Consider the following 19,982-nt stretch of genomic DNA (forward strand, 5'->3'; position numbering starts at 1 on the left):
TCTTTAGAATTCAGATCAAACGCCTCGATTTCCGCCTACCCCGAGCAAAAGAAAGAATCTGTGTGGACACAAAAGGCCTTAGCCTGCCACATTATTTATTGTGCTTGGCAGGGCAGGGAAGTGAAGGGTGCTTTTGACCTGAGCCACTGTCATAGAGAGACTAGGGAGTCAGTAACAGGTTTGCAGATTCATCCAGCAAGTGCATGAACTGTTCAATTATTGCAACTCTGCTGGGGTGGAGAAAGAAAGTTTTACTGAAAAGATTATTTATACAACATATTTAATTAAGACCATCTAAAATGTTATGTGCTGATTGCTCTCAGTTGCCCACCAAGGTCCTTAATTTGTGTTCTAGAACTCAAAAAAAAAAAATAAATAAATAAATAAAAAAAAATCACAAGAACACATACATTTGTGTTCTAGAACACAAAATCACAAGAACACATACATTTGTATTCCAGAACACAAAAATCACAAGAAGATACATTTGTGTTCTAGAATATAAAGATCACAACAGATAAATTTGTGTTCCAGAATGTGTCACAAATATGCCATATGAACAATACTGTGCATATGGCATGCTATATAATCAAGCAATTTATCATAATGCAGACATAAGTCAATTTTTTTTTTGTATAGCCAAATATCACATTGGCACATATACAATATAGGGTATGAAATTCATGGTATGAAATTCATAATCGGATATCAACTACAACTGGATAATACATTTCACAAACTGTTTTGTGCCACTATAACAAACCGTTATCAGTTTATTTGCTCATATTAGGAGGAAACAATCCTAGATTTGATTGGTTTTGTCATGGACTACTTTCATGTAAACTTTGCATAAGCAACATGTTGACAAAATCATTTTTGGAACCCAGGATGGTATATTGTACCATTTTGGAGCAGAGAATAGCAAATTCGGATGCTGACTTGGTCCAGGGTAACTTTGCAAGGCACTGTTTTCACATTTGGATTATAAGATTAAATACCACCAAAACCCATCTCTGTGCTAGTAGCCTTGCACATTATATTAGTATGTGCATATGAATGAGCAATACAATGGCATACTGTCATGTGAAGGATCACAATAACAGATGCAGGGCCACTGCACTTGCCTTAAAACCTTCATGTACTTGTCATTACAATTTCTTAGAGCACTGACAATGTGTCAGAAATTTCAAAGTTGATCCTGCTCAAACTCCTCCCTACAACAGAACCAACAATAATTTACAGTATCAAGAGAGAAAGTGAATGCAGGGGAAAACAATGCAGTTGTTTGTCATGCACTATCAGATGACCTACAGCAGTTTACTGTGCCATGAGCATTTCTGCGTCACTTTTGACGATGTAGGTGGAGGGTTTGGGTGGCCTGGTAATTCTTTGAATGAAATAAACCTCATTTGTATTCTCCCTATAAAATGGACCACTGCTCATTCAACAATATAGGGGCACATTTCACATTTTTAAAATTTAGACGTAATCTTCATTGATGCAAAGCATGGGCTTGATTCATATATTAAAAAAAATCTGTAAATTGTTGACAAACTCAGCTGTCCAGGAATACTGTACAGTAACTAGTTATCAGCATTAACCAAAATATTTAATAATTATTTTAATGAAGAGATGTACAAAAGAAAAAACGAGGTGAAAAATGTCATGGCACATTATAAACTAAACATGACTTATGTATGGCTTATAATCTAACTTAACTAGTACTGTCTAGTGGTTGAAATAATCAGGAAAATGGCAAACAGCAGAAGAAATAGAAAATAGCAAACAAAAATGAAGATACAAAAACACAAATCTATATTTTAGGGCTAAAATGTATTTTAAATATTAATTGAGCCAAAATTTGGGATCCTTATCTTTTTACATATTGGAAGTTTATTTAGAAAAAAACAAAACAAAACATATTTCTCCCAATCGGCCTCCTGTTTTCTCATTTTTTCTTGAAAGGTGCCTAAAAGAGAAAAGCATAAGATTACTAGATGGGATAAGACTAGTGCATTGACCACAGACAGGCTACACTGCCACCTAGATGCATAATTTTAAATATTCCAAAGCTTGCGTCTATTTATGATGCCAGCACTTTTCAGTTTGTCATGTTTTGCATGACCGTTCTGGGCCAGTCGCAGAGACAGTGATGCGCCTTTCCTGAAATTAAGATTGTACAGTTACCATGTTGTATATTTAGCCTAATGACTTGAACAGTTACAATGTATTACTAAAAGGAACTATGCATTGAGGTACTGTATTTCACCTTAATATATTTAAATACATAATCTGTACAAACCTGGCAGCAAGCTGGCTAAATGAAATGCCACACTTGATTCCAGTGAGTAACATGTGCCTGCTAGATGTGTCAATAAATATGAAAGTGATATTATCAACTTTGATCACATGCTATTAATCACTCCCTTAGTCCTAGAAGTTACCATCGATTCATAAAGCACTTATTGTGTTTCCAAATGAAGCACCTCATTGCTCCTATCTTTCCCCTCTCCAAGAACAGCTCGACTGTTACTTTGCTGCCCTGCGGGTAAAGCCTGGCATACAGTGTCCTGTTGTGCACCATTGCTCTGAACCAGCCCACTGCTTCCTCAGACCAATCCTTCCCATTCACAGGCATCACCTGGGGTGGGGAGGTGGGGTGTGGGTCAGGGCTTACAGACACTGAATGCCATGAGATATTTCATTTCTGTTATCAATGACAAGTAGATAAGACTGTGACTAATCATACGGATAAATGCCAGTAATCAAGGGTGCACTGTGAGTAGAACACAATGTATTAACTATTTCCATGGCTGAAAACACAGAGGTAGACAAAGTGAAGAGGAGAACAATAAAATGATTATCTGGATCCCAAACTTTTGATTCTTCCCTTACTGAGAGAGATTTAAGCACTAGTTAAATGTAATAATTACATAATTAGATATGAATATGAAACTATGAAGACCAGAGTGTTATGTCTGAACAGAACCACTCACATTGTCACACTGTCACACTCCTATCACTGTCAGTGGTATTATCTTACATAAGAGAAGTAGGACACAATTAGCCATGACTTCAATCCATCGGTTTTCAATTGAAGGGGCACATGCAGTAGTATTTTGTTTGAATGGCTACCAGCAACAGAAATGACATTGCTACCATCTAGGGGTAAGCATTTGCAAAATCATTTCCATGATATGAAAGCTGGACTCACCTCCACTTACTCCACATATCTTAATCACCTGGGACCTGCACCATTGCTCTTGTTTAGGGAATCAACGACGACAATCAAGTTTCAATGACATGGATAACGTCCCCAACACAGGTTAATTACCTGGGACTCCCAACCAATCAGTCAGAACTGAAGAAGCTTGTTGGATGACAAGTGAAACGTCTTCAAGAATCTACAAATAACTCCAGTTGATTCTCAATTCAAGTCTACATGGCTAACCATGACCTGGATGACTGAGGACCTACACAGACATCTTGTCTAGTGAACCAACCCATTACAAGGGTTCCAGTGTCTGGAATGCAATCCTGCTCCAAAAACGAACTACTGCCTTTCCAGCTGCTACAAATAAGAAAAATAATCAGACAACCAGAAACATGTGGAATACATTAAAAAAAATATTTAACAAGGGTCCAGTCCATCATTTCCTTGTGTTTATCTAATAGGAAAACAAAGTAATGAACAAAAAGGAAAAGGGGGCTTTTAAGTTTTGGAAATGCAAACAGTAAATTAGTCAGGCCTGAGAAAAGCTGAGAGAAATCTGTTGCAAACATGTGATTACAAGCCATATTTAATAATTCACTCTGTGACAAGGCCCTGCAGCTTCATAGTGCAGTCGGCATGCTGGATATAGAAGTTCCCTGGACTGATATTATGGGACACCACAACCTCAGTCTCTTCAAACTTTTGGATATGGAACTCTGGGTTGCTGGGTTGAAGAGTTCCATTTTGGCATTCTTTACCCACTTCTTTTTCCCAAGGTCTGGCCTCTGAAGATCCAGTTTAACATCCGTGAGGATGTCTCCAGTATCCCACAATTCTTGGTGGCAATTATGCAGGTATAGGTCAGATGGCCATTTGGCTCAACTCGCTTTACTTTGAAGACAGGGGCTTGGTTTTCCATTTCTGCAAGCAACTCACTCCTTCAGGTGGGTATTTTCATGGTAGGTGATGCTGGCTAAGGAAAACGTGAAGTGCGCTGAAACTACTCTGAAAATGACCTCCATTGCAACCAGAAACAGCATGTTTCTGAGTAAACTTTACAAATCGACTTATGTTGCTGAGTTGTTTTTAGATGTGAATAACACACTCAAACCCAAGCAACAAAGAGATTTATTTATATGCCAATGTAATGAGTTTTGGCGTCCCTGCCAAGAAATGCATCCACTCCGTAAAAGGCATCCACTAACATTATGGGAAACGAGTGGATGCATTTCTCTCCAGGGATAAGGTAATTTGTAATAGCCATCTCCCTTATTCACTCAGTTACCTGAATACTGGATCAACTGCAACCTTCTGTCATCCTCCAGTGTCACAGCTAGCAAGATGTTGACTGCTACTAGCAAGTCTTGCACTTCAAGTGCAACCCAGATGTTGCTTTTGGACTCCAGCAGGTCCTGCTGGCTTCAGCCGGCAGCACAAGGAACAGGCCGAATCCTACCCTGCTTTTCTTGCCCTCCTCCAGTAGGAGCACATGCAGCAGAGTTCGCCTGCCCTTTCCTCACTGGGCAAGCACTGTTGCACAGAGGTGCGGTGGTTCACTCGAGGTTGTGGGAAAAATCCACGGACTGCAAAGCCACTGGCGGTGGTCTACGGACTTCACTACTACTATGGCCTACTATGGCTGCTGCCATTACTGGCCCAGCGCTAGTTCATAAGTGGTGTCGGAGTTGACAGCCGTACACAGGTGATCCCATCTAACAGTTGAAGTAAGTGAAGTGGCCGAGCTATTGTTTGTCTCCTTGTCATGCCCTTTGGCTGGGGCCCCAGGGGACGGGATGGATGGACCCATTCTAGCACCCCCTGCCAAACCTCTCAAATGGCTGCTCACAGATGGTCACCCAGCGTGGGTGAGGCTCCTCCTAGTTAGAGGCGGAGACAATGGACGGCTTCTTTTCCTTGTATTTTCTGGTTCCTAAGAAATTTGGGGCATGAGACCAATTCTGGACCTGCACATCCTGAATGGCTATAACTCAGAAAGACCATTTCATATGTTGACTTTAAATCTGCTTTAAATCTGGATGACATCCTTAGATCTGACTGATGTGTATTTCATCGTCCCTGTACTGCCGTGTCACAAGAAGTACCAGCATTTTGTGGTAGGAGAATGGATCATCCATTGCTCCCTTCACACTGCAATCCAGAAGGTGCTTCACTGCTTCACCTCACAATTGAGAGGGAAGTACATCATGGTGAGGTCAGACAACACCATGGGGATGACTTACCTAAACAGACAAGGGGACATCAGATCTCCTATAGCAAGCATGGGGTGCAATCCTTTTGTGTCTATCTCTGTATACCTTGTGGTCTTAAGGTTGAGAGGGTGAGGCTGAGCGACATGGGTCTCCCAGCCACAGTTGTTGGGATGATTTAGAACGTGCATTCCCCTTGCACTTCTAGGACCTATGTGACACACTGACTGGTGTTTGCAGACTCGTTTGTCTGTGTTTGACTGTGCTGCATTCACCTTGGGAGTGTTTGCAGCAGTGATTACAGCGGGCCACGGAGATAATTATCACTTCACAGTCAGAAGCCACCCTTCTGGATGAGCGCTTCCTTATAGGGGTCTGCAGGCTGAGGCCTCCTAATCAACTTTGTTTCACAATGGGACCTACAGATGTTTCTGGATGGTCTAGCCATTCTGCCTCTAGTTTGCATCAGACTGAGGCGTTGGTAAGTGTCCATCTGCTGGTGGTACTCACCCAATCAATTACTGCTGTGTTTTTGGTTGGGCTGGTGCCAGACTAGTGTCAGTTCGGAACCAGCTGGGATTAAACTCATCCCTAACAGCCTTCGCCTTAGGTGTGAACCAAAAGCGAAGTCCATCACTGGGTGGAGCACAGATGAAATAGAAGTAGTGGATACCCTAGATGTACCAGTTATATGAGTACGTGAGTAGCCAACAAACTACAAGCCCAGCTAGCCCCAGTCTTTGTTGCTGAATTTCAAAAGTAAATGAGTGACGGAGACGCTGGGATTTTACAGCAGGCATTTGCTATGTGGCTACTACCTCCTGATTGGGCAGTGAGTGCAAAGAGCTTTTCTCAGGTGACGAGATGAGACTCAGAGGGGGGTAAACCAACAGCAAAGTCCGTTACACATATTCATAGGACTGAAGCTACACCCAAGGTATCTACCATTTAATTAGCCTACTTGACATTGCGTGTCCTGCAATGTGACTACTGTACCGACACACATGATGATGTCAATGCTGAAATATATTGTGCAGCCCTAGCTGAGAGGATGCTTGTTTGTGGTATTGTGCCTGGACATCATTCTCTTGTCCCCAGCCAATAAGTGGTGGATCTACTGTTATTTTCATGGGGCTAGGGTTACTGATCACAGGGAGTCTAATTTTAATGGGAGAAGGTAGTAATCTCTCTGTTATCATTTCAACTTTGAATGATGGCAACTGCTACTTTGAATGATTCAACTGCTACATCTGGTTGGGAGTTCTGTTCTGACAAACAACTGCATCTTCCTTTTCTTTGGCCTTAAAATAAAAGAAGTGGCTGAGGACTCAGTGACCCCCTTTACATCTTACAATAAAATGTGTTTTGGGTGATTGGATTGTAATTGGATAGTGCTTGACCACATGAAAATACAGGTGTAAATACACCGAAGTCACACTGAAGACGGATTGTGAATTGATCGCCCAAACCACTTCCAGGGGTGGTCAATGAAGCATTGTGACCACATTGAACCCAAGTGTAAATGGACATGTGTCTCCAATCCACATCCAGGACTTCCCCTATGTATTTAACTGTGCCGGGACACTGCATTTTAATTTCTACTGCCACTCATGTTGCTGCAGAGAAACACATTGCATTATCGGTGTGTTATTGTTGTCTTTGCCACCTCACTGCATTTTCTCTTGTGCCAGTGCCACTCCACCCTGCTACCCCACAGATGCACGCGCACACGCACACACACATATACACAAACACACACTGTCAATGTATAAAGCACTAAATTGGTCAGAGTCAATCTCTTGCATGTTAAGTCAGAGAAAAGAGCCCTCTAACTACGAAAGTAAAAGTGAAACTTAAATAGGAATGTTTCCCTAACCAGTAGGCAGTTAGTGTCCGCTGAACACATAACTGCTGCTGTAACGTATGTAAAGACAATTAATGCATAAGTCCCGACCAAAGGATGTGATGTGTGGTAGTGTAATTGGATCACAGCTGAATCTAAATGTGGACACTGAATACGCATATTAACACCAGGTGTAAATGTAATTTGTCTTAAAAAGATCCAGATATAATCTGGATATGAAATGCATGTTAATACCAGGTGCATAGAGGGCCATTAACAGTGTTGCAGCTAGATGAGGTGCTACAGATCATTACATCATTCTGGACCATTTCAGGCTGGAGGATGAGAAACTGGGACAGTGTGGCTCCAAGCATCTGGGCTGCTTTGGTTATGGAGCTAGCCATGAGGACATTCTGTAGCATGGGCCCGAACTTCAGGACATCTGTCATCAAGATCCCTTTGAGTAGCTTAATTTGATTTCTTGTAACTCCATTTTCAGCACAGGCTTGGACATGACATTGTGGATCTGCACAGATGGGAATAGCAGGGGGAGATCGTTTGTTTTGATAAACAAAGAATAAAATCTGTTCCAAAAATCACACATTGGATAGCCATGTGATGTGATAGCTGGCCCCGGATCAGGCAATTACACAACTGTATTTGCTGATGTGCTTGACCCCCGGTGCTTTTGTAACAGCTGATGTTACAACCTCATGTGAGACTCTGCCCCTGACAGACCCATTAGTAGCTCAACTGCAATAAAATGTATATTTTCTTGACCTACCATTTGTCTGTTAATAAAGCCAGAGGCTTGTCAAAAGCATGGCATTTGGCATCCAAAGCCTTCAGAAGATCACCTTAGAGACTAATTAAGAGATGAATTAAGGAAATCTTGAACGTTGAATATTTAGGTAGCTATATGATAAACTGGTAGGTTTACAGAATCTAACCAATTATTTCTTATCAAAATTTTGAAAAATGATGCAGTTAACCAGACTGGACATAGAAGTGCAGCCCGCTTCCTTTTGACACCCATATAACCAATTGGATTATTTAGACTGGATGCACTGCGGGCAGCTCACAATCTGCCAGTGCCAAGTCATATTTTTCTACGTGCTAGAGCAAATTTCACTAGACAACACCCTGGAAACACACCATAGATGGTCAAATACACATCCTATATCTTGCCAACACTTTTCCACTTTTCATTTCCCCTGAATTTCCTCGAACATTTTGATGAAATTTAAAAATCTTTACTCTGCAGTCAAAGCCTTAATTTAACAGCATATGTATTTCAGACAAAGTCTGGAGAAGTCCTACTTCCAACTGGCTGTGTTGAAGGTCAAACAAGCCTGTGTAGGAAAAATGTGGTGCAGTATGTAACTCTTTCCTCAGCTGCTTTTTCGCAGCAGGTGAAAAAAAATGTGAAACTTTGCCAGGGAAGTGAAGGGTACTTTTGACTTTTGATTTGTCACAAAAAGAGCTGGCAGTCAGTCTCAGTCAGACTGTGCAGATTTATCCAGCAGGTACATGAACTGTGCCATGATTTCAACTCTGGTGGGGTGAAAAATGACGCTCAGTTTTACTCTCAAGATTGTTTATACAACATATTTAACTGAGACCGTCTAAAACGCTGTCTTGATTGCTCTCAGTTGCCCACCAAGGTCCATAAGTTGTGTTCTGGAACAAGACAATCAGTAGAAAACGTACAACTGTGTTCTAGAACACAAAAGTCACAACAGATAAATCTGTATTCCAGAACGTGTCACAAATTGAAGTATCATAATACTGCGCGTTAATCATGCTATATAATTAAGCAATTTATCATAATGCAAACATACAATGTAGAGTATGAAACTCATGGTATGAAATTCATAATCGGATATCAATTGCAACTGGATAATACATTTCACAAACTGTTCTGTGCCACAATGTTGTCCCTATCAGTGTATTTGCTCATATTAGGAGGAAACAATCTTACATTTCACAGTTTCTGTCATGGAGTACTTCCATGTAATCTTTGTTGACTTGGTCCGTGGTAACTTTGCAAGGCAGTTTTCACATTTGGACATGATTAAATACCACTGAGCCCCATCTCTGTGCTGGTAGCCATACACATTATATTAGAGTGTGCATATGAATGAGCAATACAATGGCATACTGTCATGTGAAGGCCACTGCACTTGCCCTAAAACCTTCATGTACTTGCCATTACAATTTCTTGTAGCACCAACAATGTGTCAGAAATTTCAAAGTTTATCCTGCTCAAACTCCTCCCTACAACAGAACCAAGAAGTTCAAGTTCATGTTTATTTAGAGGCCCTAATCACCATTAATAGTCTCCAAGGGCTATACAGGCCCACAGTTAAAAGAAAACAAAACATGCCTTTACCTAAACCCTCAAGAACACCCCCACCCTTAAACACCAAATGCATTCTCCCTATAAAATTTAACACTGCACAAAAAAGGGAGTCAGATGACTTTTAAAAAAAAAAAAAAAAAAATTAGATACTTTATTGCTGCAAGGCATCGGCTAGATTTATACAATCAAAATAAATCTGTAAATTGTTGATATACTTAACTTTGCAGGAATACTGTGTAACAATTAGTTATCAATATTAACAAAAGTAAGGCAGGTTTAACAATAGTTTTGCCAAAGAAAAGTGACACACAAAAGAAAAAACAAGGTGAAAAATATCATGCCACATGACGAACTAAACATCCACTGTGTAGAGGCTGAAATAAGCTGTAGTCAAAATAGTAGACTTTTCTGCCATTGGTGGAAAAAAAAAAAAAGAAAAAAGAAAATTAACTACTTAACAGAAAATACAAGAATGAAAATCTGGATTTTATTAGGGTTAAGAAATTTTTTAAAGAAATACCACACAATACAACCAAAATTTGAGATCCTTATCCTTTTGTGGATCTTAAGGGAGAGAGAGAGGGGAAAAAAACGAATACATTACAGTTCTATTTTTAATTTCACTCATCCCTCTCCATACAATTCGGTCAAAATTGTGTTAGTGGAGAATATGGAGAACATTGTCTTTAGAAAAATCAGTTCTTATTATCCTTTCAGTGCAATACTGGATTACAGTAGACACATGACACAAGAAACTGGCCAAACCTCATTTTGTTGTATTGTCATAAACTGCACTGTTGAGACACTTCCAAAATACAAGAGACCTGTTTCTGATTTTTAACTACTCTGGCTAGTGTCTTAAATCCCTGATTAGAACATTCTAGATTTGTCAACATGTTTTAGTCAATCTCAACAGAAACAAACAGGAATAGTAATATCCGCATACAGCCACATCCCCTTTTTTCAGTATTAGTTCATATTTTGAGCATAGAGTGAAATGAGATATTTCTCCCAATCGGCCTGTTTTCTCATTTTTTCTTGAAAGGTGCCTAAAAGAGAAAAGCATAAGATTACTAGATGAGATGAGACTAATGCATTGACCACAGACAGGCTACACTGCCACCTAGATGCATAATTTGAAATATTCCAAAGCCGTAAAGCTACTTACGTCTATTTATGATGCCAGCACTTTTCAGTTTGTCATGTTTTGCATGACCGTTCTGGGCTAGTCGCAGAGATAGTGATGCGCCTCTCCTGAAATTGAGATTGTACAGTTACCATGTTGTATATTTAATGACTTGAACAGTTACAATGTATTACTAAAAGGAACTATGCATTGAGGTACTGTATTTCACCTTAATATATTTAAATACATAATCTGTACAAACCTGGCAGCAAGCTGGCTAAATGAAATGCCACACTTGATTCCAGTGAGTAACATGTGCCTGCTAGATGTGTCAATAAATATGAAAGTGATATTATCAACTTTGATCACATGCTATTAATCACTCCCTTAGTCCTAGAAGTTACCATCGATTCATAAAGCACTTATTGTGTTTCCAAATGAAGTACCTCATTGCTCCTATCTTTCCCCTCTCCAAGAACAGCTCGACTGTTACTTTGCTGCCCTGCGGGTAAAGCCTGGCATACAGTGTCCTGTTGTGCACCATTGCTCTGAACCAGCCCACTGCTTCCTCAGACCAATCCTTCCCATTCACAGGCATCACCTGGGGTGGGGGTCAGAGGTTACAGACATTGAATGCCATGAGATAATTAATTTCTGTTATCAATGACGGAAGGGTAGATAAGACTGTGACTAATCATACGGATAAATGCCAGTAATCAAGGGTGCACTGTGAGTAGAACACAATATATTAACCATTTCCATGAGTGAAAACACAGAGGTAGAGAAAGTGAAGAGGAGAACAATAAAATGATTGTCTGGATCCCAAACTTTTGATTCTTCCATCACTGAGAGAAATTTAAGCACTAGTTAAATGCATAATAATTAGAAATGAATGAGATTATACCGCCATGTGTTTAATATCTAAACATAATCACTCACATTTACCAGGGACACCTGTACAGCTTGGAGGGGGAAGACAGCCATTTCTGGGGTAAGCGCTTTGATGTTGCACAGAGACAGGCAGGCAGTGTCACCAAAGTCCAGCCTCCTCACCTCCAACTTGATGGCTATCACACTCCCATCACTGTCAGCGGTATTATCTTACATAAGAGAAGTAGAGCACAGGACTCATTTAGCCATGAAAGAGCTGAAATCCATCGGTTTTCAATTGAAGGGGCACATGCAGTAGTGTTTTGTTTGAGTGGCTACAAACAACAGAAATGACATTGCTACCATCTAGGGGTAAGCATTTGCAAAATCATTTCCATGATATGAAAGCTGGACTCACCTCCACTTACTCCACATATCTTAATCACCTGGGACCTGCACCATTGCTCTTGTTTAGGGAACCAGCCCATTACAAGGGTTCCAATGTCTGGAATGCAATTCTGCTCTGAAAATGAACTACTGCCTTTCAAGCTGCTGCAAGTAAGAAAAACAATCAGACAACCAGAAACATGTGGAATACATTAAAAAAAATCTTTAACAAAGGTCCAGTCCATTATTTCCTTGTGTTTATCTAATAGGAAAACAAAGTAATGAACAAAAAGTAAGAGGGGCTTTTAAGTTTTGCAAATGTGATCAACAAATTACTTGAGATTGAGAAAAGCTGAGAAAAATCTGTTGCAAACATGTGATTACAAGCCATTTTTAATAACTCACTCTGTGACAAGGGCCTGCAGCTTCATGGTGCAGTCTGCATGCTGGATGTAGAAATTCCCTGGACTGACAATATGGGACACCACTACCTCAGTCTCTTCAAACTTTCGGATCTGGAACTCTGGGATGCCTATATGGTTAATTGTTGAACTGCTTTGGTGTTCAGGCTCTCTTTTGGTTTTCAAATGAAGGCTCACAGCAGACGTCTCCACATGATGAGTTTCATTTTGACATTCTTCAACCGCTTGTTTCTCCAGGCTGGCCTCTGAAGGATCCAGTCTAACATCTGTGAGGATGTCGCCAATATCCCACAATTCAGTCTTGGTGGCAATTACACAGGTGTAGGTCAGATAGCCATTTGGCTCAACTCGCTTTACTTTGAAGACAGGGGCTTGGTTTTCCATTTCTGCAAGCAACTCACTCCTTCCGGTGGGTATTTTCATGGTTGGTGATGCTGGCTCAGGCAAACTTGAAGTGTACTGAAAGTTGTTCCAACAGTCTGTGAAAGCAACCTCCACTGTACCCATATTTTTAGCGTTTGTTCTGAGGAAGTGCAACAGCTGAGAGGATGTTTGTTTTTGGTGTTGCACCTGGACACCACTGTCATATCCCCAGCCAATTAGTGGTGCATCTACTGTTAGTTTCATGGGGTTAGGGTTACTGATCTCAGGGAGTCGAGTTTTACTGGGAAAGGGTGGTGGTCTCTCTGTGTTATCATTTCGACTCTGAATGACGGCAGGTCCCTCCACTGCTACATCTGGTTGGGAGTTCTCACAAACAACTGAGTGTTCTTTTTCTTTGGCCTTAAAGTGACTGGATGAGCTGGAAATCTCAATGACAGAGTTGCAGCTAGATGAGCTGCTACAGAACATTACATCATTCTGGACCATTTCAGGCTGGAGGATGAGGAGCTGGTTCAGCTGCTGAAGGGACGGTGAGGCTCTAAGCACCTGGGTTGCTTTGGTTATGGAGCTAGCCATGAGGACATTCTGCAGCATGGGCCCGAACTTCAGGACATCTGTCATCAAGATCCCTTTGTCTTTGAGTAGCTTAATTTGATTTGTTGTAACTTTTTGTAAATTTTCAGCACAGGCTTGGACATGACATTGTGGATCTGCACAGATGGGAATAGCAGGGGGAGATCGTTTGTTTTGATACACAAAGAATAAAATCTGTTCCAAAAATCACACATTGGATAGCCATGTGATGTGATAGCTGGCCCCGGATCAGGCAATTACACAACTGTATTTGCTGGTGTGCTTGACCCCTGGTGCTTTTGTAACAGCTGATGTTACAACCTCATGTGAGACTCTGCCCCTGACAGTCCCATTAGTAGCTCAACTGCAATAACAAAGTGTACATTTTCTTGACCTACCATTTGATGTGTCTTTTAATAAAGCCAGAAGCTTGTCAAAAGCATCGCATTTTGCATCCAAAGTCTTCATAAGGTCATTGTAGAGACAAGTCGGCAGATATGAATTAAGGAAATCTTGAACCTCTGCATAGACCTGAGGGGAAAGTTCGTTAAAATCAGTAATGCAGGCTGGGTTGTGGAATCTAATCAACTATTTTATAATCAAAAACCTTTGGTTAAGATATGTGGTTAACTCCAACCTGCCTGCAGGCCACTGCTGGCACACAAATTTAGCACCAACTGAGTTAATGAACAATAATAATTAATATCAGTGCAGCAGCTAACGAAAGCACACCTGCAGCTGACGTGCTAGCTAGCTAGGTTAGCCAAACTAATTGTGAGATTATGGTCAAGCACACAATGTTGGCGGTTTTACTCAGCATACCTTTCCGGTGAGGTGGCGAAGCTCTTGGTCGAGTGTACAGCGAGCATTCTCCAGCTGGATGAGTTTGTAGGTTAGCAGACATTTTTTTGCCAAGGTAGATGGATCAGGCCCGTTGTGTGAGGGCTGCTGTCGGTGTCGAGTCATGGCGGCTCGCCTGGACTGGACTCGTGCTGCTGGTCGGGTGGGATTTCTGGGCTGATACTGTGAAACTGGGGACGCTGTCACTTCACTTGAGCCGTAATGGCGTTTACTTTGGCGGCTGAACAGCAGTCGTATTCACTATTTTACCGTGGAGGAGAGACTAAATGTTATATTACTTAATACAGCACGTTATCACAGACCAGTATTTGCTCTTGCAGCCTTCTTGAACCTGCTTTCAACTTCTAGGCCACGTTAAAGCAGACTGAACTTGACGCCACGGTCTCAAGAGAAAGTCCAGAGACATCCGACATTGTACGTGCAGTGACTCGGTGTTGTAGTGTCGGACTTACTGATGATTTGGAGGCTGAAACGTGTCCTGCTCCTTCTTCAGCCACTGAAAACCCGGTGATGGCGGAGAGCCAGCGGCCGCGATGTTGAATGGTCAAACAGGCCTGCGAAGGAAAATGTGGCGGGCTGTTCTGCTCTTTCTTCAGCTTTTTTTCAGTGCAGGTTCATTTTGAAAGTTCGTGTGATCGGCCTATTTGTCCGTCTACCTCCGCCCGCCCCCCTGAACAGTGGACTGCACGAAAATTAAAGTATGATTGAGCTTTGTGCTGCCAGACTGTCAGAATCAAGTGCATGTTGTGAAATTGGGTTTAAAAACAAACACACACACACACACACACACACACAAAGAAATGGTCATTTGCAGTTGGAGAAATATGGACAAGAGCCTTTGCACAGGGAGAGAGTGCATGAGGAAAACTCAGGCCGGCTAGAATTAGCCGCAGCGCCAAAGGAATGCGTTGCAGCCCATCACATTCATTATATCTCTACCCGCACAATGAATCTGCCAGGACCACTGGGAGGGCTCACAGTGTTCAGCCAGTCATGGCTCAAAGAAACCAAGAAGTTCCAACTGGGCACTTGCCCGAGGCGGCTTCCTACACCAGTGCACACTTTTGGGAGAAGCCTGTGTTCAGAGACATTTGCAGTGACCTGGACTCAGACCTTACAGATTGGAGCCTAACCCTAACTGAATAATTCAGGGACACTGAAGGCGGTCTGGCAGCGGCTCTGGATAGAGATTTCCTTGTATCCATTGGGGAGAGCAAGCAGGAAAATGAGATGGAGTTGTTGCACTGTGTTGGGATGGGTTGCTAGACAGCATTAAATTGGATCTTGGAGGCCATGTATGTTGATTGAGATGTTAACTTGCTACCAGGAGGAGGCCATGGAGATATGTGGGAAGGACCAGGCAGTGTTGCTTTTGTAAAGGAAACTTTGATTCAGAGTCAGCATACATTATCCAAAAATGGATTTTTTCTTTTCCTTTCTAAATCAGACAAAGTATCTTGCAAGATATAACTGTAGCTGCAGTGAGCTGTGTTATATGGACATTCAGAGCAAGTCATAGGGGAGTCAGATATTAAAAATGTAACAGCAAATTATTTTAAAGAAATACTGAGAGAGATTTCCTCGAGGCAATGACTTTTATAGTAGAGCTTTTAGTGGAAATACAGCCATTAGAGGGAGTAGAGATTTAAAGTTAGCAATATTATGTACAAGTTGTCATAAGGTTAAGGTTATAATAAGGTGTTAATAAACCAGCTGGTGCTAATGCATCATTCTTAGTGTCAGCTACCATACAACACCTAGAAGAAGAATGAATACAATTTGCTGCATGCATTCCTATGGTTTTACAGCTAATACTATCCGCATGGTGTTATTTTCTTTGAGTGCTCTTTGCTTGAACTTGTCAAGCTGCTACTTGATCTAGTAAATCTTGTGGGTGGGGCAAGAAAAAAAATTCCTACAGTATATCTTGCCCAAGACCTAGATTGATAGGCTCGTTCCACCTCTTTTGACACTAATGCTGAAATCACAGGCCTGAATCCTGGCTCTACCCAGGTGGACGCAATAATACTTTCAAAATGGTACGGCACATCACTTTGAAGGAGGAGGATGTGTCAAGAGTAGTTGTAAAGTGACCATATGAGGAACTGCTCAATAAGATATCCTCCTCAAACAGCACTTTCTCCTTTGCGCTGTGGTTTCTCCTGGGTTGTTGTTTCACTGTTTGCAAGAAAGGTCCTCAAGCTGTCCTGTCTACATACAAAAACCTGTGACCTGTAATTTTATCTTTATCTTTTACCTTTATCTTTGCTGCGTCTAATATCGCATATTTTCAACAGCATTATGTCATATAAACTGCAACAAATAACCAATGATGTCTGTGAATGTGCAAGCTGTGACAGTAAAAGATTTTATTAATCTGTTTTTAGTTTCACTTGATTTTGGTAGTTTTACATGATAATATAAAAAGGACTAGTAAAACCATATCTAAGGCCTGGATGAAGTGAGGCTACTCTGCACACTGAATGATAGATAGCAGCAGTCCTTCTATTTACATGATGCAAATGTTGTATGATTTGATGGAATTCAAACAGCTAAACTGAAAATATGAATTCAGCAGATGAAACTGGAAACTTGGAGGTTAGGAATTGCTTAGGTCACTTGATCCTTATTTGCCCTTTCCATTGAAAACCGTAAAGAAGGTGAGAGAGTAGTAGAGTTATTTTAACAGTGTGTGGTGTCTTAACAATACTTAGAACAATATTTTATACATAAAGGGCGAATAAAGAAATTAAAAGAGATCAGCATAACATAAATGTCATTTCATCATTTTCATGAAATAATGATCTTAAAACAGCTTCAAGTGCTTCTGACAGGATAATTTACAGGGGCTGTTGTTGGCATCAAATTGACTAGTTCAAGAGTTCACATTCAGTCCAGATTCTGGGAATGTTGTGCAAGACTGCACAGATGTCATAAAAATTTGAGCCAAGGTTAAGACTTTTAGCTACAAACAGGCATCACAAGGAAGGATAGGCAAATCTCACTGACTTGATAAATAGTGAACTGGCACACAGTGTAAGAAAAACAGCGAGGGAGTGAAGGAGTTGTTATAGCCAACTTCAGTCACAGCATTTTAACTGCACAGATCACACAGCATGATGCGCTTCCAACAGATTGGTAGTGTGAAATGGAGTCATTACTAAATGCTTGCATAAAAGTGAGAATGGATTTTTATGTCAGATTCCATTTTCTTTGTATGAATTGGAAAACGAGCTGAGAAATTCTTATTTTTTCGTGGAATAAGTGTTTTCTAACCCCTGTGTCTATTTACAGAACCGTGGGTAATGGAAACAACCACTCACAGGAAGTTTGCTAACCGTAGCCTGTTTTGCAGTTTCTCAGTGAAGGTATTTATTTAGCCTACTATATATAACCCACACTCATACATGGAGCAAGGTACACAAAGAAACAATAATGTATTGCACTGAAAATTACACTAAAAATGACCGTTGGTGCCAACACACTTTCCTGATGAACATGATGAGCACTGTTAATATTACAGATACAAACAGCAAAATTATAATAGCTTGTCCAGTGCTCACTTCTGGAGTCTGTGTATGAAATACACAATAAACAGAGGGGTTTTTCAAATAATCTATCATAGCAATGTATTTTCCATTTGCAATGCATTCAGCATGGCTAATGTCAGCCACTTTCATCTTCATCTTATTTAGGATTGTCAGCCATTCATTGTCACAGCAGTTGAAATAATTGCCACCGATATACATAACACTGAGGTGTTCAGACAGATTGTTAATCAAGGAATGATTTAAAGACACAAAATTATTATTCCTGAGGTCGATTTCTCTTAGAGGAGCACAACTCAAACTGCTGGGTATAAAGTCTATTTGGTTGTTGGAGATGTTCAGTTGAGTTAACACTGGCATGCAGGGTAAAGACAGATCACAGCTTGTCATGTTGATTTCACTCAGTATCAGAGACCGAAGACTTCTCTGCACCCCCTGCAGTGCACCCGCTTGCATTGTCATATCTGAATTTCTGGCAAGGTTAAGGGAAACTAAGGAGGTTCTCGCAAATGTTTTCGGATGAAGAATCTTGATACCATTTTGTTTAAGGTTGAGGTGTTTAAGAGTCCTTATTTTCCAGAAGGCAACACAAGATGTATTAGGATTCGTTGGCTGAGACGATCCCAAGGGGTCTGTGGGGGCACAAGGTTTCACAAAATTCTCCTGCAGATTCAGTGTCTCCAGCTGTGTGAGTGACTCAAGAAAGAGGGAGGAAATGTGTACAAGGCCATTGCTTTGCAGGTCAAAGTACTTCAGGGAAGGAAACAGAATCTGATGGTGGTATCCAAATGGGCTATCTTTTGTAATATTGAAGATGATGTTTTGGAGACAGTTATGGCTGAAATCCAGGGTTTCCAAAGACGACAGAGGGCTCAATGTTTCTAGTGGAAAAGACCTGAAGTGGTTGTAGCTCAAGTCAATATAAACCACCGGCATCATCCTCCAGTTTGAGTGTATGTTATTTTTTTCAACTGCATTTCCATCTTCACTTAGCACCTCTTCATAAAGAGTGTTGACCTGCGATATCATTGTTGTCTCTGAATTATAAGCACCAACCATATTATTCTGTAAATAAAGATATCTCAGGCGATTGATCTTGGGAACAATCGGGAAATAAAGGAGTTTGTTGAAACTCAGATCAAGGATTTCAAGCCGATACAACTTGTTGTCCTCCCGTGTAACAAAGAACTCTACTGAATTTCGACTCAGATTCAGATATTTAACTTGATGTAATTTAAAATCACAGATATAGACGAGGTTATTTTTGGCCAAGTTTAGCGTCTCTAATCTGCCCAGAGGTTCAAATGTCCCCTGTTCTATATCTGTTATCAGATTATCATCAATACTAATGGCCCTCAAACCTGTGCTCTCTTTGAACAAGCTGTGTGTGAGTCTTGTTAAGCTGTTACCAGTCATCTTAAGTTGATCAAGAGAAGATTTGTTTCGAAGGTACAATTCCACCGCCTCATCATTCAAACTGTTCATTGATATGTCCAGACTCCTCAGTCTACTGATGGATTGGAGGGCTTTGCTGTTACTGCCAAGGTTGTTGTTCAGTGCATTTCTGGACAAATTCAGCTCTTCAAGTTGAGCCAGCTTTTCAAAAGCTTTCTCAGAGATGAGATCCAGCTGGTTGCAACTCAGGTCCAGCTGCTCTAAGTATGGCAGACCAAGTGTGTGCAACTGTCTGATGAAGTTATTGGACAGGTCCAGTCTTCTAAGCCTCATATCCAGATCCACAGGAATGGAATAGAGGCTCTGGTTGTGCCAGGACTGCTCCTTGAAATGAAATGAGAATTAATGATGAGCACTAAAGCAAGGAAAGCACAGTAAATTCTTGCATCCCAAAACCAGCCAGCGAAACGATAAAGCTGATTGAATATAGTGCACAAATTTTGCAGCTACTGAGGATGATCAGTTTGAGCCTACCTTTAGATTATAATGCAGCACTCCAGTTACGTAAAGGTCATGGCTGAGCGACCACAGTAGCAGGAGTTTAGAGAGAGTGTGTCTGAACATCGTCCCTGTGCTGCTTCTGCTGTCGTTATACTGTACCACAACTGTTGTCAGAGCTCACAGTCACTCATACACCCTCTTATAGCTGAGCTTCATAAAAAAAAAAGAAAAAAAAAAAAAAAAAAAAAAAAACAGGGGAAAACAGCTGTGGACACCCGACAGGCATTGG

General features: G+C 40.9%; 2 protein-coding genes across 4 annotated transcripts; both read right to left on the reverse strand.

Annotated features, from left to right (window-relative positions):
• Positions 1-9,750: 9,750 nt before the first annotated feature.
• LOC115366039 (uncharacterized) lies at positions 9,751-15,088 on the reverse strand. Of its 3 annotated transcripts, XM_030061243.1 has the most exons (9): positions 14,702-15,081; positions 14,211-14,489; positions 13,787-13,919; positions 12,415-13,525; positions 12,041-12,174; positions 11,692-11,852; positions 11,199-11,353; positions 10,795-10,880; positions 9,751-10,675 (listed from the first exon to the last, which is right to left on the reverse strand). In XM_030061243.1, exons 2-9 carry the CDS (start codon positions 14,352-14,354, stop codon positions 10,596-10,598), a joined length of 2,004 nt encoding a protein of 667 aa, XP_029917103.1. In that variant the 5' UTR covers positions 14,355-14,489; positions 14,702-15,081; the 3' UTR covers positions 9,751-10,595. The 3 variants fall into 3 exon arrangements, with proteins under 3 accessions (XP_029917103.1, XP_029917104.1, XP_029917102.1); XM_030061244.1 differs by having other exon boundaries at positions 12,041-12,171; positions 14,211-15,088; XM_030061242.1 differs by having other exon boundaries at positions 14,211-15,081.
• Positions 15,089-17,701: 2,613 nt separating this feature from the next.
• Positions 17,702-19,816, reverse strand: LOC115366243 (transforming growth factor beta activator LRRC32-like). The gene is made up of 2 exons (XM_030061601.1): positions 19,727-19,816; positions 17,702-19,576 (listed from the first exon to the last, which is right to left on the reverse strand). Exons 1-2 carry the CDS (start codon positions 19,814-19,816, stop codon positions 17,702-17,704), a joined length of 1,965 nt encoding a protein of 654 aa, XP_029917461.1.
• Between the last annotated feature and the right edge of the window lie 166 nt (positions 19,817-19,982).

The sequence above is a fragment of the Myripristis murdjan genome, chromosome 10 (assembly GCF_902150065.1).
Source record: "Myripristis murdjan chromosome 10, fMyrMur1.1, whole genome shotgun sequence".
Taxonomy (NCBI): domain Eukaryota; kingdom Metazoa; phylum Chordata; class Actinopteri; order Holocentriformes; family Holocentridae; genus Myripristis; species Myripristis murdjan.